General features: G+C 39.2%; 2 protein-coding genes across 5 annotated transcripts in view; one reads left to right on the top strand and one right to left on the bottom strand.

Annotated features, from left to right (window-relative positions):
* The window catches only part of LOC126184821 (uncharacterized protein C9orf85 homolog), a 34,500-nt gene extending 21,035 nt beyond the window's left edge, over positions 1-13,465 (top strand). The window contains exons 3-4 of the mRNA XM_049927399.1: positions 11,818-12,268; positions 12,697-13,465. Coding sequence (XP_049783356.1) covers positions 11,818-12,268; positions 12,697-12,833 — 588 coding nt within the window. The 3' untranslated portion in view covers positions 12,834-13,465. The remainder of the gene's footprint in view (positions 1-11,817; positions 12,269-12,696) is intronic.
* Positions 13,466-23,795: 10,330 nt separating this feature from the next.
* The window catches only part of LOC126183670 (thioredoxin-like protein 1), a 63,069-nt gene continuing 61,746 nt past the window's right edge, over positions 23,796-25,118 (bottom strand). For all 4 annotated transcript variants that reach the window (XM_049925826.1, XM_049925824.1, XM_049925825.1 and 1 more), the window contains one exon: positions 23,796-24,295. In XM_049925826.1, coding sequence (XP_049781783.1) covers positions 24,085-24,295 — 211 coding nt within the window. In that variant the 3' untranslated portion in view covers positions 23,796-24,084. The remainder of the gene's footprint in view (positions 24,296-25,118) is intronic.

The following is a 25,118-nucleotide window of genomic DNA, read 5'->3' as shown; positions in this document are numbered from 1 at the left end:
GGTATTATATTCCACAGGGACCTTCTTTTGCAGTCTGACGACGAGCTGTCTGCCAATGTTCTTAAAGATTAAAAGTGGTTCCATGACATCCTGCCACAATGTAAAACAATCAGTAAGGAATACTGCTTACAAGTTCAATGCCATTGTTTGTTGTCCTCCCAAGTTTTGTCGATATAAGAGAACTTACCGTCCTGCTCTCTTAATTTCCTTACTTGTATGAAATATTTGGATCGCTAGTCAATTACATCAGTTCCCTCTACCAGAATCTTTCTTTTATTTAGTGGTCTCTTTTATTTAAATACCTTTTATGTGGTGTCTTGTGCAAAATATCGTTCTGCCAAGGAAAATGGATATTTTGTTTTACAGCAGTAATTTGTATAATGTCAGCACTATCTTACTATCTTTTTATCTCTATAAAAGTCCTCCATTGTTTCTTGAATGACCAATTTTGGAAGGCTGATTACAACGATTAATTTCTTCTCAAAGTTCTTAGTGCTCTTTCTTGGCGATTCTAGTGAACTGTGTGGTTTATTTTTACATTCCTTTCTGATGTGTTCTATTGAGCCAAGACTGACTTTTGTATAAACTGCAGCCCTTTGATTGAGACTGGAAATATTAGCCCCCAGTTCTTTTTGTGCCAGTACCGGCTATAATTACATTAGAGATGACAGACTGCTCTTTACTCCAAAGATACCTCTCATTTGTATTTTGCACATTTCTGTTCTGAGTAACTAAATATATCAACTGATCTGACTGATGCTGGTAACTAAAATGACATGAACAGAATCAGAGTGAATTGTCACTCGATGCACTACACTGCTGGACTAGTAATGGACAACTGATTTTGGGAGTACGTGTAGTGCAGTCACAGGGTTCTTCCGGGAAGGGTCATTTTCCCCACAAAGACCGCTGCCTACTTATGGTTGTACAGACAGACTATAATGTCCAACCAAAAACATTGTATTGTATCTACTACTGTTTCAAAACATTCAGTGTTTCAGTATACAGTTTATATGTTGCACAAGAATGAATAAAAAAGCAACATCATTATTACCAACAGCTGTGCTACAGTGAGTTCAGTAGTTGGCCTATGAACACCATTAAAGTTATTCATATACGGCATAGCACACTGTCTCTCATAAGTATTTAATGCCACATTTCTAAAAATTGCTATTTAATAACACTCACAAGACAAATCATTGGTTACTAAATTCAAATAGATTCAGAACATTGTAAATAAAACAAATGAACCTTAATCTGATCAATTCCAGTTATTTTCAGAATGTCAAGAAAACTGTAGTAAAGCTAATATGTCATTGTCTGTTGTGTTTGTACATCTTACATGTTGCTGTACACTGGACTGTTTAGTGTATTCGACATTAAGTATTTAGCCATATAGGAATGGTATTAATTTTAGCCACATACCAAATAATAAGTTAAAAGTGCTGCTCTTGGGTCTCTTGTCAGATTGATACCCTGTTATAGCTGATGGGAACCTTATTTTATGATGTGATGCTACCAATTGTGCATCCCTTGCACAGTATGAAAAGACGTGGTCATCTACCTGATGATTGACCACTATCTTTATGTATAGCATTCTTTTCCCTTGCCCTATGATGGGTACTGCTCCTTTGTGACAAGTTTGACACCCCAGTGAGAATGTCAGTATAGTTCAGGGCATTATATTTCACCCAGACTTAACCTTGCACACAAAGAACTATGCAGTTAACTTGGAATGTTAGGACATTAGTTGTGTTTTCTGTATCCAAGAGGGACCAAAATATAATAGCTGATTCTGATGTCTTCATGTTGGCCTTTGTAAGAGGCATGCATCCTGAAAAGTACACTCCTATAATGTAACACTGTATGACCCACTCCCCACTTCATCCATTGCTTTAAATGTATGCATATTTATATATTTTTTGGTACTGCACACACAAATCTACCTGTGGAAATCGTGGACAGCTGCTGGACATAAGCACCCCATCAAACAAAAACTGATGTGTGTAAACTACAGTGAGTACCATTCATCCTGATCACTAGCTCATGCAGGTTTTAACAAAAAATTTAAAAGCACATCACAAAGGAGAAGTACCAATGACTACAACTCATTGAGATGCCTAAAGTTTGCTAAAACAGGGAACATCTCCTTGTCTAGTGACAGTGCTTACACTGTCAGTCCCTAAAGTCTGGCCTATGTGGCCACCTGAGTGTGTGCATTCAAATGGGATACAGATGTTCCCCTCCCACTAAATGCTGGAATGGTTTCTATGAAAAGGTCATGACCTATTTCCTTCCACAACTGGAGTATGTGTGACCGTACTGGTACATCCAATACACATATTGATAGTCCCCGCAGCAGGCTCGCCGCTCTTTGGCACATTCGTGGTTGGCTACCACGGGCCCCCAGCCTTTGCATCATCTTTTCCCTTCTGTGCTGCATGTCTATCCTCTTGTTAATCCTTTTCCCCCTCCCTTGGGGAACGTGTTCCGCATTTTCAGTAGTTGACATAAGAACAGTCTCACCACTGTTTTTTCCTTCCTTTTTTTCCTTTCCTTGTTCACCATCTCCTATCCTTCCTTTGCTTTGGCATTTGAGTCTCCTTTTTTCCATCTTCCTCCCTGTGCACTCCTGAAGGCCACACCACGCATCTGACACATAACTGGTGGCTGGTACAGACCAGGCCCAGCGAGGGGTGATTAACTGAGCTGCTACCTTCCCAAATTGCCGATTGGTCCCTCTGTCAGGTGTTTGGGAGGTGTGAACAATCACCTAAGGTGGGTGAGCCCCCCCCCCCCCCCTCTGAGGAGGGGGGGCCTCACGTCTACCACACATAAATGGAATGAAGCTTCCGATTCAAAGACCCTCCCAGCTGCACCACGGTGACTCGTGGTTTCACGTACTGAAGACCGTCTGTCCTTTGCAACGGTAAATCCATTTCTTATTTAGAAAAGTGTTGATGCAATTGCCAGCCCTGTGAAATCCTGCTCTCATTTACGCAATGGCATTTTGCTTTTGGAGACTACTTCTGATTCTCAAGCACAACAACTGCTTGTGGCGTCGCTTCGTCAAGGCCCACAGAACTCTGAATTTTTCCTGTGGTGTTACTTACACTAGGCTGCTTGATGGTCTGATTGAGGTACACTAGGCTGCTTGATGGTCTGACTGAGGCAGAAATCCAAACGTACCACTCTGATCAGGGTGACATTGCCCTCCATCAGGTGATCAAAAAGGTAGATGCATCCTTAGTGCCCACATTCACTCTTTTTCTCACCTTTGATAGAGTGGTGCTTTCGTCCAAGGTCAAAGTAGGGAATGAAGTTATCACAGTCTGACCATACATTACAAACCCGATGTGCTGCTACCAGTGTCATCATTTCAACCACACTCAAATGTCTTGTCAACACTTGGCCAAATGTGTAACCTGTGGTAGGGTTGTGCACCATGGTGACTGTCGGCCTCCTCCTCCTCCCTGCTGTATCAACTGCAGTGGCGACCATCCACCTCTTGAAATTGTCCCGTTATCTCGATGAGTGGCCTGTCCAGGAGGTCCACGTAAAGGAAAAAGTGCCTACCTGGTCCCTCACAAGTTATTGGCTAGTCACAAACCCTGCATTCTACCATTTGCCACTTACAGTACTGTTCTTGCTACATCTCACTCTGTGAAGGACACGGCCATGCAGACAAATGACCTCATATTCAGCACTGTGGTTGTAAAATTGCCCAGTGCCCAGTAGCATCGCTGTCTCCTCGTCCAGCTGTGCAACAAGCCACCGAACATTCATCTCCTGAGGCAAGTCACCTGTGACATGTCCGGCAACACGGAAGGAATACTTCCGCGAAGACTTCTTATGCCCTCCAGGCAAAAAACATTGTCGCCATGTGGTACCCTCACCCGACTGACCCCTGTGTCGCCGGTGCACACCACCGACCGTTTTTCTGCCCTGGACTCCACAGATCGACAGAGGAAAAATGCTGATGCCTCTGTCAATCTCGTGAAGCAGTATCCTCCAGCCTCTACGCCCTGTAGCAGGGAGTCTTTGGAGGCTGGCACTCGGCAGCCGCCGAGATGACACCCCTTCATTTTTTTCCTCCTCCCCTTTCCTCATTAAGACTCTCCTTCAATGGAACATTTGTGGCCTTCAATCAAACAAAGAGGATTTACGGCTGCTCTTAGAATTGTAGGGTCCACTTGTTCTCTGCCTCCAGGAAACAAAATTGCATTCTCATGACCGCTTTCAGCTCTGGCATTTCTTCCCTGTCCATTTTAGCCCTCCCCCTGAGGACAGCATTCCATCTTGTGGGGAAGTCATACGGGATGAACTTCATAGGTAACCCATCTCCCTGACTACCTGTCTTCAAGCAGTTGCAGTTCGCCTTTTCCTTCCTCACTTGACCTTTCCCCTTTGTACCGTTTACATCCCTCCATTGTTCAGTGTCACCAGAGCAGACATCCTCCAGCTTATTGGGCAGCTACCTCACGCCATTCTGCTGCTCAGTGACTTTAATACACGCCATTCACTTTGGAGTTCTCCCAGGACCTGTCCGAGAGGTGCCATCTTGGCTGATCTTTTCAGTCAACTTAACCACCTCTGCCTTAACACACGAGCACCCACATTCCTTTCAGACCCCACACACACCTATTCCCATTTGAACCTATCCTTCTGCACTGCCCAGCTTGCCCATCATCTCAAGTGATCCGTGCTCTCTGGCATATACTGGAGCGACCATTTCCCATGTGCTACCCATTTTCTGACTCTTATCCCACCTACGTTCGCACCCAAATGGCAGCTTAGAAAGGCCAACTGGAGGCTTTACTCTTCCCTGGTGACCTTCGACAAACATTTCCCCAGTTGTGATGACCAGGTAGAATATCTTACAAACATTATCCTTACAGCCGCAGACTGTTACGTTCCTCACACTTCGTCTTTGCCACACTGTGTCCTGGTCCCTTGGTGGATAGATGCATGCCGCGATACAATTCGTGTGTGACGTGCTCTTCATGTTTTTAACAGTTATCCTGTGATGATGGCAGATTGCATTCATTATAAACAGTTGCGTGCACAGTGTCATTGTGTTCTTCGGAATAGCAAAAAAAGCTAGCTGGATTTCTTTCAGTAGTTCTTTTAACAGTTCCACTCCCTCTTCTGTCATGTGGGCCAACCTCCAACAGCTCTCTGGGACCAAGATCCATTCCCAATTTCTGGCTTGACAGTAGCAGGTGAAGTCATAGTGGACCCCATTGCTATTGCCAACAGCTTGGGCTGCCATTTTTGCAGAGATTTTGAGCTCCTCCCACTATCACCCTTCCTTCCTCCATTGGTACAAAGAGGAGGGGGCTCGGGCAATACCCTTCTCTTCTCAGAATCATGGGTTCTACAGTGCCGCCTTTATTTACTATGAGGGAGCTAGATCACGCCCTTGTTTCATCCTGATCCTCTGCGCGCTTTCTGCTTCATACGTACAACCGCATCTGGGCAGAGGGCACATTTCCCAGACGCTGACATGAAGCCACTGTCATACCCCTACTTAAGCCTGGTAAGGATAAACACCCTCCTTCTAGCTACTGTCCCATTTCTCTCACCAGCTGTGTTTGCAAGGTGATGGAACGTATGATTCGTGCCCAGCTGGTATGGTGGCTTGAGTCTCGCAATTTACTAACCACTGCACAGTGTGGATTTTGAGTGTGCCGTTCTGCAGTTGACCATCTCATCACTTTGTCCACCCATGTCGTGAATGGTTTTCTGTGGATATCCCAGACTGTGGGCATGTTTTTTGATTTGGAGAAAGCCTAAGACACCTGCTGGAGGAATGGTATTCTCCGTACTCTCTACATGTGGGGCTTCCGTGGCTACATGCCTTGTTTCCCCTCAGGAATTTTTAAAAGACTGATATTCCAAGTTACGTGTTGGTTCTGCCTTGTCAGACACCTTTATTCAGGAAAACAGCATGCCTACGGTTTCTGCCCTGAGTGTTGTCTTCTTTGCTATAGCCATTAACCCTGTAATGGCCTGTCTGGCACCTCCGGCACTCCGTTTTGTTGATGATTTTGCCATCTATTGCAGTTCTCCATGTATTTGTCTCATTGTACGGTACCTTCAGCGATGTCTCGATCGTCTTGACTCGTGTGGGGCATCGACAGTGGCTTTCGTTTTTCCACTGATGAAACTGTTTAAATGAATTTCTGGTGGTACAGTTGGTTTCTTCCACCATCTTTACATCTTAGGCCTGTTCCTCTTCTGTACATTGAAACTATGAAATTCCTGGGACTCCTGCTCGATAGGAAACTTTCTTGGTCCTCCTATGTGTCTTACCTGACAGCCCGCTGTATGCAGTCCGTCAATGTCCTACGTGTCCTCAGTGGCACTTCCTGTGGAGAAGATCGAACCACCCTCCTCCGTTTGTGCCGGTTCCTTTTCCGTTCGAAACTAGACTATGGGTGCTTCGTTTATGCATCTGTACGTCTGTCCCTCTTACGCCGTCACAATACTATCCACCATTGTGGCATCCGTTTGGCTACTGGTGCCATTTACACTAGCACAGTTTACAGCCTGTATGCAGAAGCTGCTGAACTACCGCTGCCCAAAAACAGTGACTTCCTCCTCAGCAGATACACATGCTGTTTGTCTGCTATGCATGGCCACCCATCCTATGCCTCCTTCTTCAATGTCTCCTTTCATCACCAGTATGTGACGTGTCCCTCTTCTCTTCTCTGTTACCTCCTGGAGATCGCTTTTGGCTCTTGCTCTGGCAGCTTAACTTCATGCCACCTGCAACTGTCCTGGTGGGTGTGAACCGTTCACCACTTTGGTTTCGTGTGACGGCCTGTGTTCACATTGGCCTTCATTTGCTTCCAAAGGACACTACTCCAGCCTTGCTCTATCACCTTCAGTTTCATGACCTTCGCATGGAACTTCTCGATAATACCTTTGTGTACACTAATGGCTCTCAGACTGACCAAGGTGTCGTGTGTGCCGTCATCATTGGCTTCGACGTTTTTCAGTATCGGCTTCCAGAACACTGCTCACTATTTACTGCACAGATCTTTGCTCCCTGTATCAGGCCACACAGTACATCTGGTGACACAGGCTTTTTAATTACATCATCCGCTCCGACTCTCGGTGCCCTTCAAAGCCTCTGTGTACTGTACACCGTTCATCCCTTAGTGCAATGGGTCCAGGAAAGCTGTCACTTGCTCACTGTTGATGGAGCCACTGTTATGTTTATGTGGGTCCCTGGTCATGTCGGTCTGACAGAAAACGAGGCCACTGACGCTGCTGCCAAGGATGCAGTCCTTGTACCTCAGCCCGCTAGTTCTTACATTCCCCCCGATGATCTCTGAGTTGCCTTTTGTCAGTAGTTGGTGTCACTTTGGCATCACCACTGGTTCTTCCTTCATGGGGACAAACTCCAGGTTATTAAGCCTCTCCCAGCGGCTTGGATGACCATCTCTCGGCCCTCTCACCGCGAGGAGATCATTTTAACTAGGTTGCCATAGCCATTTGTTAAGTGGTGCTCCCCCACCACTTTGTGCACATTTCGCTCGACTTTTGATGGTCCACCATTTCCTGACGTAATGCCCCCCCCCCCCCCCCCCCAAATTTTTTTTGTTTCTTTAACCGCTTATGTTCTCATCATATCTGTTTGCTGTCTGGGTTATTGGGCGTTTTATTGAACAACGTGCAAACTGTCGACCACATTTTACTTTTTATCTGTCATACCAATATGGTGAAAGCCATTTAATTTTTAGTTCTGAACTCTCATTTCTCCATTACATATTTTATAGACCTTTCTCCATTTCCCTGTTTTAAGCTGTCCTCTCTTCCGTCGATTGGTGCTGACATGTAGTTGTTTTGAGGTCCTCTCTTTGTCTTTGTGTTCTACGTTTTGAGATGGGTGTATATGACCCTAGTTGTTTTTGTGCCCTAAAACAAAAGAAACAAACATGCATACATCTTGACTGTGTCTGCAATGGCATGTGTCCACATACCCATCATTTGTTTTGCTATTAACGTCATGTCACTATATTCATCAACTTGCCTTTCGATTGATGTTCCCACTAAACTGGGGGCTCTTGCCAACTTAGTAAGCTTTCAGAAGCATGAAGAGATGAAAATCAGACGGAATGAAGTCTAAAACAGCACCATATCTCAACATACAGCAGTGCTTGTTTTGGATTGCATTAAGCAGTTTTTGTACACATTAGTACTTGGGGTTGCATTTCACATCATAATGTTAATATGTGGTACAAATTGTCTCTTTATACCATGTGTTGGAGCCACCGAGTGGTCAGCACCAGTCTATCTTTGGTCTTCGGTGATTATGATGTGTACTTCCACTACAGGGACAGGGACTGCATTGTTTCCAGAAATTCATCCAGTGCCAGCATTTTGCTTCCAGTCACTGTGTGATTCAAAAAGTCATCGAGTGATTCAAATAGTTGTCACCTTCCTCATAGAATTGTGCAATAAACTAATAATCTTCATAATCACTACTTTGTGTAGCCTTCTCTTTGTAAACATAGAGTCCAACAGGCAGACAATTAGCTGAAATTTGAGTCCGTAGGAGGTAATTTCCTGCTGCAGATATCCTGTGGGAAATGACAGGACTGAGTTGTCATTTTTAATGTTTGGTTCTCTCAGTCTTCTTTTCCACAGTGTCGATCAGTTTCTGTCCCCAAAGAGAACCGTTCCGTACTTTTCAAATTATGCATGTTTGTATTACCCAACAGTGAACCATTGTTGCATTCATGAGCTGTTCACTGTGAACTTCATGAATTAAGTATTGAATGTCCATGAGACAGGTACGCAGCATTCATAAACCATATAAGAAACTGCACTTTATGTAGAATTAGCATATTCTTTTACTTGAACATTATTGTAGCCTACTAGAGCATTGCATACATGTGATGGAACTGCTTGAGCAGCACTCATTACCCACCATTTGCTTCGCATGCATTGTGGAAGAACATGCCCAGCAGTTTTCTCTATCGGTATCATGTGGCGTGCACTCACTGAGTGCTGGGCTACAGGTGCGTGGCCCTGCCACATGGATAAGGAAACATACACTCTATTCAGCTTTGCCACAATGGGCCTGGAAAATATTGCACTTAGAATTAGGATTTCTTTTTAGCTATCAATTTTGCATGTTTTCTTGGGAAAAAGTGTATGCTGTGTACCTGATATTCAACAAGTATTACCACAGTGACTGAGTATGATCACGTATAATGAATATTAAAGTGATAATGAAATATTGGATTGAATTGAAGATCATTGATTTAGCTGTGGAAATGTAAATTTGTGTGAAAGAGTAGCTGATGAACTAATGCTCATATTGCAGTGACATTGAGACACATTTTGGACAGAACAAATGGAAAAGATTTATGTTGAGGACCTTGACAACAGGTTGTAATTGTCAACTTTGTGTATAATTAACAGATAAAGCTTTTTCCATCTCCACTATAGGCTATCAAGAGTAAATTGAGAAAATGAACTAATGGGACTTATTACAGTTTATAGTATTAACTGCAAGTAATGGTAGGAGGAAGGAAGTGCAAGTTTACTAGTAAGCAGAGATGGGCATTATTTGAATAAGTATATCATTCAAAAAAAAAGTTATTCATAACGTGAATAATACAGAATGCCACTATATTTTTTTTTATATTGTTTATTTCTTGTAACAAATTCTGTGACTAGTGTTTCTTCCCTTATGTCAGTACAGTTTCTATTTTTTGTAAATAAATTATTAATGGATTGTACATAAATGCGCCTCAGTGGATTAAGTTCTGGACTAAAAAAATCTAGAGGTTTTGTATTCAATCTTCCATTGGTTTTTGTATTACTTGTCACTTCTTTTGTCTCAAACAATGAGAAAAATGCCGAGTCAAGTTGCACTGTGTTTCAGAGTACATGTTGTACTGTAGGATGTGAAAGTCAGTTCAGAGGTGGCAGGAAGTCAAGGGCGCACCACCATGCCTAGTAAAGCACTGCAGTGTCCAAACCGATCTTTGGAATGAGCACAGCTTTACAGTGTAACAAATGCAACACAAAAATACTTCATAGGCACACAGCCGTAGCAGTTGCATGGTCAACACGGCTCAATTCAGCCAACTTTTCACGTGCCAATACTTCACCCCTCTCGTTGTCAACGTGCGGAAGTATTGTAAGTAAGTAGCCAAAGATGAGAATGCAGCCAGTGGGAACTGTTGATCTGCAGTACCTTCCTTCGTTGTACCAATATAGCTAATGCCACCAGCGATGGGTGTCTCGTTAATATAATTAAGCAATTCGATCATGGCTGTTGTGCTATAGAATGAGTGCACAAGTAAGAATTCGGTTTCTAATGACTAACATAATAGACTCTAAACCTAAAGAACTCCTAAAATGTTTGTGGAATGCTGCTGGATGTCCAAAGTCATCTGAAAGTGTATTAGTATTAACACTGAGTAAGATTTCTGTTAGAATATGGAATAGTTCTTCAATCTGACGTGTCAGTGCAGTTAAATGGAGCTTTAAAATTAATTAGTTTGAGTACATAAGACATCAAAATATTGCAGCACGCTAACAACTTTTTTATCGTGAAAGTGCAAGAGACAATCTGAAGGTGTTTTTCGCCTTTCTATAACAACTGCAATTATTGCAGTAGTGTCCTGCCCACAATTTTAAAAACAAGTAGTTCACCTGTATTGCTGTCCATAACCGGTGTAGGTGTACAACAAACTGCAGACATATAATAGCCCAAGAAATCAGGTCAAGAGTTTTGAATGATGATATGATGTATAAAGAAAATTGTATTTTGAATTTGAAGCTAACATGGAATCGCAGCACAATATTTGCCAAAAACTACAGTGGGATTAATGGTTTCTCAATTTTTGTTGAAGAAAATTGAGAATTGAAAATCCTATATTGTTATCATAAAATAAAGCCAACTTCAGGAGATCGAATGCACCAATATCCTCCTTGCTTGTGTATAATGTATTTTCTTTAGCAGCCATAATGGAAAATCTTGAAAAAATAAAGTGAAGTTTCTAATGAGATGTTTGAAAAACAGTTTAAAGGCAACACACAGTACATTCATTTAATAAATGACAAATGCCATTGGATTTCAAATTTATCTTTTATGCTTAACATCTTTATTCAATGATGAAGAATAAATGATTTTATTCATGTAAGTGAATATTTTGAATACTACTTGTCATTCATGAATAATGAACAATAATGTTTATCTGTATTTATTATTTGAATAAATTTCACCCAACTCAGGTGGTAGGCAAAGTGCACACTGCAAATTCGCAGCCTGCGTGCAAGCAAATACAGGTGTGTGACATCCGCATAGCTGTGAACAATTGCTTACTCGGCTGTGTCATCCCCATGTCCGTGTACAGGTGCTCGCTCGGCTGTCATTAAGTGAGACAGCATCAGTAACCTTCAGCAAGTTCCACCAAATATGTGAAGTGTATTCACGCACACTCTCGCACACTGTAGTAATGTGAATGCCACACAGGTCAGTCACATATTTGCAGTGCTTTGTGTTCTACCATGAAGCAACTGTACAGCTATTATAACACTGATGGCCTTGCCATACAGATGAACATCCTGTAGTTGTTGGCACATATTTGTGCTCTTTGCATTGCAACACAACTTGGAATAAATAGCAAATGGAAGGTAGTCTGGCTGCATTTGTGTAATACCTATTACTGTTGAATATTACATTTCAGGAGGTGGGGAACAATGGTTATAGTGGATAGGCAGTGCATCTAACATAACTGTTGCTTATTTTGTCATATTCATACATCCCATTTTCTTTCTGTTTCACAGATGAGCACTCAACGGGGAAATACACAGAGAACCAGGCCACAGGCACACCAAAATACAAAAGCATTTAAAAATGACCTACATGATACCTCTTCTCAGACAAAGCTTATAAATAATATTGATCTGTCTGGTGTGTGTGAAAGATGCAAGAGCATCTTGGAATGGAAAATTAAATACAAAAAGTACAAGCCCCTAAAGGCTCCAAAAAAATGCGTGAAATGTGAACAGAAAAGTGTAAAAAAGGCTTACCATACAGTCTGTTTCCCTTGTGCCAAATTACTGAATGTATGCCCAAAATGTGGTAAAAATGAGAAAGTGATTGAAAAACTCATTTCTATTGAAGAACAACTGAAAAAGGATGCTGAACTCCAGAGACAAATAAAGCTGCTGTCATTGCGAAGACGACGAACACTTCTACGTTACATTGCTAGCCTTACCAAGGGTACAAATTCAGGTAATATTTACTTGATACTTTTTATGGGTAGCAATGCATTGTGTTGATTACTGTTATAAAGAAAATCAGGGAATGAATCAAACTTTATTATGTTTATTCTTTACGGACTGTAAGATAAGTGTTTTTGAGTTAGGCCTATTTGTGACAGAAAATTTATAATTTAGAGCGAGAGATTGCAGATCTTTGGGTTAAATAATTTTCCAGTCACAGTCATTACTGTGAACGTAAAATTGGAGTTCTGGAAATCTCACTTTTACATGTTCACCACATTTTCTCAGCGAAAAACCTGTAACTGTCATATTGTTATTATATTCTCATTTTGTGTGTGTGTGTGTGTGTGTGTGTGTGTGTGTGTGTTTTTTTTTTTTTATTAAACTTAATGTTTTTTAATGTATAAATGGATTATTTTGTTTTCTTGCATACTCCAGGCTTTGCTGTGGGAGAAGATGAAATGAGGAAACTGCAGGAAGAAGTTACAAAAAAACTGGAATCACTGAAAATAAACAAAGATGATGTTTTGGATGACTTATTAGATGATCTTACTGATGAAAGTGATGATGATTGATTACTCTATCTCAAAGATTTTACCAAAGAATATAACTTATTTCAGTAATATCCTTCATATATTCCCAAAACATGTAGAGTACATAATGTGTTTTCTTGCTAGTAGTGCATGTGCAGCTTTAGAATACGCTTCAGAAGGAACAAACCTATTTTTACTATTTTCTCTTACATAGAGTAGATATAGCATAGCTGTTTCTTATACTATACTTTCATGTTAACTGGAAATAAATATATTTGTCCCAAAGTTAGCTACAATTCACATGTTATCCTTATTCCTGTGTAAATTTTCCATGCAATTTAGATGTGCTCAGCAAATATTGTATCTGATTCATGCAGCTTTTGTCTTCTTTCATATAGAATTTTATGTTGTGGTGTTGTAGGGCCTGTATTGGGATGCTGAACCAGTGCTTTAACCAGTAAACGTACTTCCCAACATTTACAAATAACTATTTAGAATTTTGTCTTGCATTGTTAGACAGTATGTGAATGAAGATACCTAGCAAATGGACAAACTTGCATTTAAGTTAAAATTTAACAAGAATTCGTGCAGCACATAGTGTAATACAATGAATTTTTTTCCTCTGATGGTGACATTTTATCAAATATTACAGAAAATAAATCTTATGATTTTTTTACAACTGAACATGCTTTTCACTTTCGATGCAACACGAATCTGTAAATTCATAATAAATCTGAGGACAGTGAATTAGTTTCTGCTCATCATTATGAAGTGTCCACTATGACAACAGATCCACTGCTGTTGCACATTGACAGTGCAGTATTAGTAATACATTTTACAGATTTTTTTCTATGTTAGAAAGTAAATTTGTAGCTACACTTAATTAACAGGAGCCATTATATTAATTTCTGAAGACACCCTCACCACTGTGGCCGATAATTAGTGCTGTAATGACTGGTATTATCGGGAAGGAAACAAGTAAAAAAAAAAAGCTAGAATAGTAAATAATAGAGCAAAAGGAAACTGTTTAAAAGTCGATGCTTGGAACAGTTTTGGATTTGTATTGATTGTTATTCAGTTGAAGCCTTTGCTGTGTATGTCTTACGACCCCAGTGTTGTAACTTGCCCCAGATGCTGTGGATGTCTTCATCCATGCCAAACTGCCGTTGGCATAGAGCTGTAGACGAGCATATTCATGGTATCTGGTAGCACTCCCAAGTGCTAGAAATTCATTCAGGTGCACTTAGGCACCTGTGAAACAATGTAAAAGGTTCATTTTCCTTGTTGTGAACCTATCATTTTAATATATTTCTTCTGAAATAATGTTTTATCTATCTTCGGTGAGAAAATCTTTAGAAGCGTATGCAATAAAATGGAAACAATCCAAGATATGTCTGCTAATGCATAGGTTCCCAAGTATGCTAAGAAATCAAATAAAAATGCAAAACATGCAAACTATCATTGTGTGTTGCACTCTGCCTCGTGTCTTCCCACACAAAGAAAAATTCCTAACACCATCAGCTATACAGGACAGTAATACTTTTTCAAAACATTGTCAAAAAACACAGGTTGATGGCCCCCAACAAAAACAGAGATTGACAATACATCTGCTGTGTGTGAATATCATTCTGACAACAAAGACCTTGATTTTGAACGTTTTCACCAATAAATTCGTGCACAGAAAAACTTAGATCGGAATTTTATTAGACAGTATGGTACTTATATTTAGTAAAATACTCACGCACACATGAACAAAAAGTACTCACTTTTCGTACCTTTTAGCACTGGAACAATTTGTTGTGCTTATGCACAAAAAATATGTAGGTACACTTCTAGTAACTGTTCCAACAGACAAATGTACTGGTTTTGAAGATGGTCTGTGGGTGAATTATTGTGCTTATCACAGGAGTGGTTGGGCATTTCAGATTATACAGCAGTTTTCTTGAAAGTTATTTAAAAAAATAAAATTAAAATTCAGAACAAAATATGTTCCACATCCACGAGGATCTCCTCAACACGGATCTATGGAACGAAAAACTAATCTAATCTAATCTAATCTGCTACAGAAGCAAGCATCAGAGGGTGACATAACACGCTTTACCAACACTGCTGCATGCTGTTCATGTTTAGTGCACAATACATTATTCAAAACATAAGCTACGAAACAGGATGACAGAATCTTTGCCATAGTTATGTTATAAATAATGTTCTTATTACAGATAATTAATGTGCCCTTCTGTTACTAATTGCTCAGATTGTTACAGTGTAAGGACCATATCTTAGATGAAGTTACTAAAGAGCTCACATCCAACAAAAATGAAGCAAACTAGTTATTACTGAAGATGCAGTGATTGTCACTGTGATAGAGTGAAAGCATAAATGGTCTTTATCTCCCATTCGTTGTATAACAAAATGGGATACTTCTTGCTACATGAACACTCTAGTGTAAGCCAAGATATGGTTGTTCTCTGTCCTCTACTGGAAACATAGAGAACATTTGTTCTGGATACAGGTGTTCCAAAACTACGCAAAAGCTAAATAGAACACAAATACGTAGCTGACGAAAGATTTTTTATTTAAGGAAAAAAAAAATAAGCCCACAGACCTGCTAATAAAACTCTCCTGCGAAAGTAATGGAGATGATCATGAAAAACAGCACACAGCTTAATTTGCTCTCCATCAAATAGCGACCTATAATGAATTATCCATGTAACTGTTGACACTTTACTTTTCTGAAAGAAAAGTCACATAGCAAACAACCAATAAACATGTAATTCATAGTAAAAAATGAGTGTGTTTTTTGGCTTTTGACACTGTTCCTCACAAGGGTTTCTAATCAAATTGCTTGCCTACAGAGTATTGTCTCAGTTGTGTAACTGGATTTGTGATTTCTTGTCAGATAGATCACATTCCACAGTAACTGACAAAGTCATTGACTAGAACAAAAGTGATAATTGACACTCCCCAAAGATGGGTTACAGGCTCTGTACTGTTCCTCATCTATATAAATAATTTAGGAGACAATGTGAGCAGCCATCTTAGATTGTTTGCAGAACATTTACCATCTAATAAAGTCATCAGAGGATTGAAACCAATTGCAAAATGATTTAGACAGGACCAATTGAACCTAAATAATTAAAGTGTGAGGTCATCCAAATGAGTACTAAAAGGAATGAGTTAAATTTTGGTTACACGATAAATCACACAAAATCGAAGGCTGTCAATTCAACTAAATACCTAGGGGACAATTAAGAACAACTTAAATTGGAATTATCACATACACCAGGGGTGTACAGACTTGCGAGTACCACTGTGCAACAAACCACTTAGTGTGGCTACATAAGGGTTACAAGTTCAAAAATATTGTGCCATGAGACAAGATGTTATTCTGCATTAGGATCCCCATACCCCAGTGTCAGCTAGACAGGGCTCAAAAGAAGTTCTACAAGGGCCCCTTTCCCTTCATTTTAGGAGGCAATGAAAGATGATTAAAAAGAAAAAAACTAAAAAATTACAAGAACAAACAGTGAGGGGCCTGCAGTTCGAGGTCTGTGCATCCCTGACTGGGATAATGTTGGGGAAGGTGAACCAGAGACAGCATTTTATTGACACAATACTTAGAAGATGCAACACACCACTAAAGACAGCACCTACACCACACTTGTCCATACTTCGCTAGAGTATCGCTGTGCGGTATGGTATCCTTACCAGGTATGATTGGTGGAGGACATTGGAAAAGTACAAAGAAGAAAAGCTCATTTTGCATAATCGTGAAATAGGGGAGACTATGTCTTGGATCTGATACATGACAGTGCCAGCCATTAAAACAAAGGCTTTTTTCATTACATGAAATTTCAATCTCCAACCTTCTCCGAATGTGAAAATATTCAATAGACAACCACCTACATAGAGGGAAACAGTCGTCATAATAAAATAAGAGAAATCAGCTTTTATGAAAAGTCTTAAGTGTTTGTTTTTCAAAGTCAAAAATTAATTGTCTGAATAATTTGTAAAGTCACTGTATTTAGTTTAACTTGGCAGTGACAAAACTTGAGTGACAAGACCGGTTGCTAATGCTCCAGATGTATTCAGCATAGGATGACGCTGGCCATCAAAGTAACTTGGTACCTTATAAGGCCAAAGTGCAAGGCACTAAACACAGGTAGCAGAATTTTACGATAATGACAGAAACTCAAGATGGCATGTAGGAAGCAAGTCTACATCAGTTGGAGTGTTAAAGAAAGCATATGTTCAGCAGCAGACACAGAAAGGCATAAGTGGGATGACTATAACAAGGACACACACACTTGTCTTCTGGAGAGTGATTCTAGTTAAAGATCCCAAATTTCTTTATTCAAATATCTTATACGGTTGATGGCGTACAAGTAGGTACTTAATTACAGTGATTCAGAACAATAGATATCCCTATTAATCCATTCAATAACTAATATGTATTTTAAATTTTAACTGTATCTATGATATATGTATCTACATGAGGTCTGTGACTTATGAATTTGATAAACGGAGAAGCGGCAAATTGTATTGTTCATATAATTTGTTTTGCATTTCAATATCTTGATAGTTATGACTTCTTACTAACAATTTATGTAGTCAAACAGCATTTTTTTCTTTGGATAGTAGTGAGACAGGTTTGTTTCAAAGAATACAATATGGCATTACCAACTATATTAGACGAAGATGTGTATCATAGTGTTGTATACAGCTGTTGGATGTTGATCAGAAAATACCAAAAAACTACAGGGTTACGTGAGTAATTATTGCCACTGCCTTAAAAATCATTAGAATACAGTTTCCTGTGTAACTTCAGAAAATGAACACACTTGCTACTGAAAAGCCTTTGGCACCTAAGTCTCACAATTTAAGCCTGCCCGACTACTCAACAATATGGCTGACTGGAAGTATTTCACTGTATAGAAATAATCACCCCTCTGTTTCTACCAATGTAGTCCAACAACTGTTTCACACAGATGGAGATTAAAGCTGTTGAGATTGACCTGTCTTAAAGTTGTAAAAATCACATTTAAATGTCTTCATGCCAATAGAGACAATTTGCAGTGTCACTTATGATGTGATCCTAATTTTGTACCACAGAAGGTAAGAGTAGATATATTTTCACATCTGCAGTTTACCAGCTTTTTATAGGCAACAGGTATTAGTAGTCATCCACAGGCCCATCCTTTTTAATTAGTGTAACTTGGCTGAAAAAATTATAAACAAAAGTGAGAGAGATTCCAAAATCCCAATGTATAATACATCATACTTTTTTTGGGATGGGCATGTGGAATGTTGGTGAGTAAGATACAACTGCTTTAGATAAGAAATTTCTATGGTAAAATGGGACTCCCAGTGAGATGTTTCTTCTGAACAATGGGGACTTGGTAATACAGGTAAGTGTATAGATCCAGATTCTTCCAAATGTCCCAACAGATTCTCTCATCACTCTGCATGTGCTGATGGATCAATGCACTGACAACAGTAGAAAGGTTTTGTCTAAATTATGAATAAGAACTTCTATAATAAATGCATGTGATGAGCCAAATAACCACATCGGTGGTTTGCATAATGATATCCAAGTGTGTGCATTGTAGGAAATTGTAGAATACGAAACTGTTGTGTGGGCATAATTTCAAGTGCACTGGGTCCTTTGAGTCATTACCAAAGAAATATTTAGGATTAAGTTACAAGAATTAGATGTGCTGGTGATGCTGGAATTTTGATCTTGAGCACTTATGTAGTAGGACTTGGTATTTCCCACAGTTATTTGCAGAAAATTGATGAAAATCTTAGTGAACCCACTAACATGGTGTACCAAGAAGTGGTTAATAACTTCATACTGAAGTCTGAACGGTTTCTGGAATAACTACACCATCAGTAATAAGTATGGATGATGCAATGAGGAAGCTGCACTTTAATCTGTACTACAATATAAAGACCAAAATGTTTATGATTGTTACCAAATTTGTCAAGAAGTTCTTGCCCAATTTACTTCAAATTTTGAAGCAATACTTTAATGTTTGGACAGACATAGCCTACATATTTATGTAAAGCACTTGCTCCGACACCTACAAAGGTCACTTTTGCCAGTTCCGTCTTCAAGAAGAGCTTTCGCTGTGCTATTATCTGCATGCTTCTTGCCAGCCTAATTGCAGTATTAGCAAATTTCTGTCCACTGATGAAAACTGGCAGATGCAAAAGTGCTGTAATATCATTGCCAACACAGCTGGAACATCTCAGCCTAGTGTCCATCACACTGCTCACTCATTCCTTCAGTGAAACCGTACACAAGAGGCCAGCCAGCTCTTCATCAGTGAAACTTCCCACAACACGGCATATCACTTTTAATGTATTAATAATGATGGAGAGGGGAGAGAAAAAAAGAAAAAAAAAAGGGAAAAACCAGACCTAAGGCAGAACAATACTGAATGGAAGCCTGTGGGCTAAGAGTAAAGTGGGCATTATTATTGTCAACAAGTACCGTGTGTGAATTGAGTATTTTAGTGTAATTCAAAGATAAATGGGTAGAAATTAAATGAAATGCAGTTACTGTAACAAGCTACCTGGTACCAAAATATTTCTTAACAACATTGGAAATTTTGTCAGTGGAATTTAGGTATATCCTTTATGTTTGAATGACATACTTTTTGTGAGTATTTGTAAACTTTGTAAGGTCCATATTACGGAAATGAAGATGCTGTTGCTAATAGGATACACACGAGCAAGATACAGGCTGTAACAAAATCTACTGATAAAGTTGAAGGCATTGTAGAGAATGTTTTGAGGGACAACTGAGGATAGGAATCCATATCTGAAATCATCTGACGGAGGTACACAGTGCTGAAACTTTAGGAGCCACTGCCTGTCATGAGGTAAATGTTTTGGTGGGAACTGTGAGTCGGTAAATTGCCATGCTATACATAGTGGTCTCTCTTTGTGTTGTGACAGGTGAAGATGTGTTGGATGCCATCTGGCATCCTGAATACTTTCAGGCCCGTTGTGAGTTCTGATTTCATTCATCAGCAAACAAACTCTGCTGCCAAAGGGGTGACCTAGTGGGAGATATTGACTCCTTTTACTTCCATGCTCTGTAGCATTCTTGGGTGATGCTTCTGGAAATGGGTTCCTGTAGTCAACTCGTCTCTTAAGAGACCTTATACAACTCCTTTACGTTTCTCAGCACCATTTTGTTATGTCCCTTTTACAGGGCGAGTCAAAAAAGACTTAAAAATTTGGATTATATAGAAATTTGAGATACCTTACAGTATTGGTAGTGTGGTGTCACCGCCAGACACCACACTTGCTAGGTGGTAGCTTTAAATCGGCCGCGGTCCATTAGTACATGTCGGACCCGCGTGTCGCCACTGTCAGTAATTGCAGATCGAGCGCCACCACACGGCAGGTCTAGAGAGACGTACGAGCACTCGGCCCCAGTTGTACGAAGACTTTGCTAGCGACTACACTGACGAAGCCTTTCTCTCATTTGCCGAGAGATAGTTAGAATAGCCTTCAGCTAAGTCCATGGCTACGACCTAGCAAGGCGCCATTAACCATTTCGATAGAGTGTCTCACTTGTATCATCAAGAATGCTGTATACAAATGATGGATTAAAAGTTAAGTACTTCAGCAGCTACGTACTTTTCTTTATAGCATTCATTACATATCCTGTTCCAGACCTCACGCCCGTCTGCGTTAGATTATAGCGTGCATTTCGGCCTCCTCTATCTACAAGGTGTTGGCACATTTGCCAACACATCAGGTAGAGGTATCGTTTTGTAGCAAACAACCTCAAGTTCCACATAAAAGTGTCGAGTGTCATTTTGGTTCGATGTGATTACCATTCATGATGCAGCGAACGTCCCACCAGTAATCAATTTCTTCCCACACCCGTTCCAGCAAATCTGGTATAACTTGTGTAATGGCAGCAAATATTCAAATTTTCAGGTTGGCTATGTTATTTGGTAGTGGGGAACATACACATGATCAGAGAAAGAAATCCAGTGGTGTCAAGTCTGGGGTGCGAGGTGGCCATGCAATTGGCCCAAGACCAATCCAACTATTGAGAAAGCCTCGAACTTCCATGAGGAAATTAGATAGTTCACCATCTTGTCACTAGTAAACCACCCCACCTCTGTCATCTTCATCGATACGCGGAATTAAAGTTTTCAAACATATCCATATACACAACACCGGTGACAGTTTTCTTCACGAAGAAATATTTCTTGGGCCAAGAGTAAGTTGTAGGCTTTCTTGGAGGTTCTTTAGTGTATTTGGTGTGAAATTTATGCCAAAAAGTTGTTGCAGAGTTCGTTTCAAGGAAGGATGGGGGTTGATGCATTGTGAATAAAACTTGAGGTTCTTTGCTACAAAATGACGTCTACTGTTTATGTAAGTTACCTCAATAAATTCTCTATCATTCCAAAGTTGTTAAGTCCTTTCTGACTCACCCTGTATAAATAAATCAGACTAATGCTTGCTAACATTTATTACTTCCGACAAGTGATAATCTCTGTGTGAATGTTGCACTAGTGTATTTTAAGGCTGCGGTAAAAAAAAAATTAAAATTAAAATCTTTAAAAAGACAGTGTGAAACCTGTTGGCATGTTCTCCGCGATGAGTTCTTTGACTTACCTAGAAGACACTCGTTACAGTCAATTACAGCATTTTCATTTTAGAATCATATTTATGTCATCTTCAGCTATCATCTTATGAAACTAAGAGAATCAGTTTTTGGGTAGTGTTGGTTGGGGTAAGTTGGGTGTAAATGACAATGTTTTTCATAATTCTTAATCTAACCTTCTCACATATTCGAATTATATATATTTAATAATTTGTGTTCACACAGTGATACTGCCCTTTTGAAATAAGTGTTTTTCCTAACAAAGCAGTGAATATTTACAATTGAAAAGGTGCTGTTGAGAAACCAGCTGTGATACAATAACAAGACAGAAATATGAGTCACATTTGCTGCAGCTCCTTCTATAGGCTGTTCCTTATTGTCCTCACCCAAAGCTCTATTTCCATTTGGAAGCACTTTTCTGCAGTTATTTGCTTTGTTTCAGGATTATGGGAATGGAATATAAGAGTGTACTTTCTATAATTAGTATAGCCAGGCCTGAAAGATTTGAACTTGATAGATCATCCTTGACATGATGACTGCAACTCAGCCTTCTCGTTAATGCACAGAAAAGGCCATCCTTTCAATAAACAGCTTACATTTTACAAAGCTATTTAGTGTCTTTCCTTCAGCATATACTGAATGCTCATTTCCCTTGCTCTTCCATTCTAACAAATAATCAACAGTACTTACACTGATGCAAACCAATATCTTCAGAGCCTGAATTTGGATTTCTGATAGTAAATAACTATCACTCTTGGCTTCATACAGAAACGTGGTATTTGAATGTGGAAATATTTTACTGTTTTACATGACCAGTTCATGAATGCTTACATAGAAGGGATACCAACATGCATTACAAAGACCTGACACTGGATGTGGTCATACCATTCACAGTTCTGAGACAAATGATAGTGATAGTCTGAAATATACTTACAATGTGGCCTATAACACAATGACAGTGTCTGTGCTATTCTTTTTTTATGACTGCTTGATGGCAGTTTAATAAGAAACTGAACATTTAATTTTTGAGTCTTAACATAGGTAACATAATACACTACCCAAACAGCCAGCTTATGTAATAGATTATACTGTATCAACAATCACTGAGATTTGCACTCTTTTTAGAGATTACTATAAGCATTGATTAAATATGTTCATTTCACACAAGTAATATCCAAGAAATCGTAAACAAGAACAATCTCGCATCAATAAATACAATATCAAGCAACAAATTTGGTAGAAAGTCAGTTTTCTCCATGATTCACTGGAAAATACAAGTTATTGAAAGCACCTGCACAACAACTGTTACAGGTGCTCATGATATTCAATAAATTTAACTATGCACAGTAAATGAGGGAGATGGTTATAGAGGGCGTAAACCAAATGTAAACAGACCACAGCAATAACAGCCAGAATACCAGATCCAATTACACACCTAATCATTAAAGATTTGGGTTCTGTTGGCAAAGGGTCAGCTTCATTCAACACAAACAAAACACTATGCAGTAGCATCCACAAAATTTATTAGCCATATTAATGCATTATGATTCTCAAAAGCTTTAAAACAAAAAAGTGACATGACTGAATTCATTGAGGACATGGCTGTTCTGTCCATGGTTACTCGGCATACAACACAAGAAAAGGATCTGATACAGAAACAGAAACAGAAACACACACACACACACACACACACACACACACACACACACACACACACACACACTGTAAAGCTGCTAGTTCATTTCAGTTAGTGATTATGTGGTGTATCAACATATACACAGATGCCGGTGAGATGACTAATAATATACAAATTTAAATCAATTACATTTGTCGCTACATGTAAGGCTAATGACATTTACTTCTGTCTGCATTTTCATATTCCTTCAACACATCTGTTTCAGATACATCAAGCTGACAGATCAAATATACGAATTAGTTTATAGTAGTTAAATGCAAAGACATCTGTCTTTCAGTGAATTTAACAATTTTCTGAATGAGATTATAGAAGGTGGTTTAATCTAACCTCTGCTGAGGAAAGTAATTGGAACTACAACAGTAATAATAACTCTGAAGTGTATATCTCACTTGGATTCTTTTTTTACTTTGTTAAATAACTTGAACTAATATCCTGAAGTAATTATACATCATTCTTTATGTGTAGTCAGATTAAATTTCATTGTCACTGTGCCTTTAAACAATTTCAGATAAAAATGCACATCACCTTTCACATGTAGAGCGAAACTAATAATACTGTATTATGGAACCTTAAATACATGAGTTTATACCACTGTATCTTACATGTAAGACATGCCATCTCAATCATACAAGCTGTTTACATGAAGAATGCAAATTAATCAACAGTGCAATAAACAATTGAGGTACTGCATGTACTATGTTGAATGGGTAACATGTTTGTCCTTTCCTCATCTGTGTAGAAATTTAGTACTGATCACAGAAATGTGAAACACCCAAATGTTGAAAATGCTACTCAAGATCGTGTCACACAAACCAGACATTCTTGTTGAATAAACAAATGATTTTCAGCAGTAAACATTATTTCTCCATCATGTTGCCAAACTGTACGAAAAGGTGTGAAATGCTGATTTAGCATTACGTAAGTATTGTCATTTTTAGGCAGATGATAATATAATTGTGTTTCTAATGACTTTCACCTTTCTTCCCAGCGACTCTCTTAAAGTCACCCATTTTTGTAGTCGATATAGCTGAACCAATAAATGAAAGATATTCAATTTGAGTCGCTTCACTTCCAGATTGATTGTCTTTGATGAATAGTTGAATATTTTGAACATTCTGGAACTTTACAAACTTTAAGTTTATAGGCTTCCCTTCGAGGTCACTTGGTGTAAGTCTGAAACAATTAACACGAAATTACTTTAAATATTTTCATCAAACATACACTAAGACTTAATTACAGTGGGTCCAGTTTCAAATGAGCCTATTTAGAATAAATTGGAGTTACAAAAATGTAATTGCTATTTTAAAAAATGTCATTAATGACAGTTGAAAAGTGAGAGCTTCAACTGTAATACCTTGTTCTTCAGAAACAATCGAACCCCCCCCCCCCCCCACACACACACACACACAAATAGACGGAAACTCAGAAATACTTGGATGGCAGCAAACCTTTCAGTGCACCTCATTTGTTCATGACCTGTATCAAAACAATATTGTAATATTTTTTGTGTGACCACCAGAGCGAGCGAGGGAGAGAGAGAGAGAGAGAGAGAGAGAGAGAGAGAGAGAGAGAGAGATGCTTGTGGATGGAAATAAGTAAATATCAACAATTTCAAAAGACTCGATATCATGCAAATCTTCCACATTAGCACCACCGTGGAAAAATTTATATCTGAACTGATGGATGCATTGGGGCTATACAGGGTGAGCCTGAACTGTGATAAAATTTCAGTGTTGTTCAGGGATATTTTCTGAGTATTTTGGTCTAAGGAATCCATAATATTTAATGGCTCAATACAGAGTAATTGAATTTGGTTTTATTTCTTGTCCCTATTTATCCTTATATCTGTATTGCAATGGAAATATTTGCCCAACATTGCAAATGTCAACAATATGCACTGTATGTCTTTTTTTTGTAAACAAACTCGTTCTATTTGCTCTCAGTACTTGCTGCTGACAACACTAACGCTCATTTTACTCCTCACCCTCAAGCTTTT

This window comes from Schistocerca cancellata, chromosome 4 (assembly GCF_023864275.1).
Source record: "Schistocerca cancellata isolate TAMUIC-IGC-003103 chromosome 4, iqSchCanc2.1, whole genome shotgun sequence".
Lineage (NCBI taxonomy): Eukaryota > Metazoa > Arthropoda > Insecta > Orthoptera > Acrididae > Schistocerca > Schistocerca cancellata.
The sequence above is the reverse complement of the archived record's forward strand: the minus strand, read 5'-3'. Positions and strand labels throughout refer to the sequence as shown.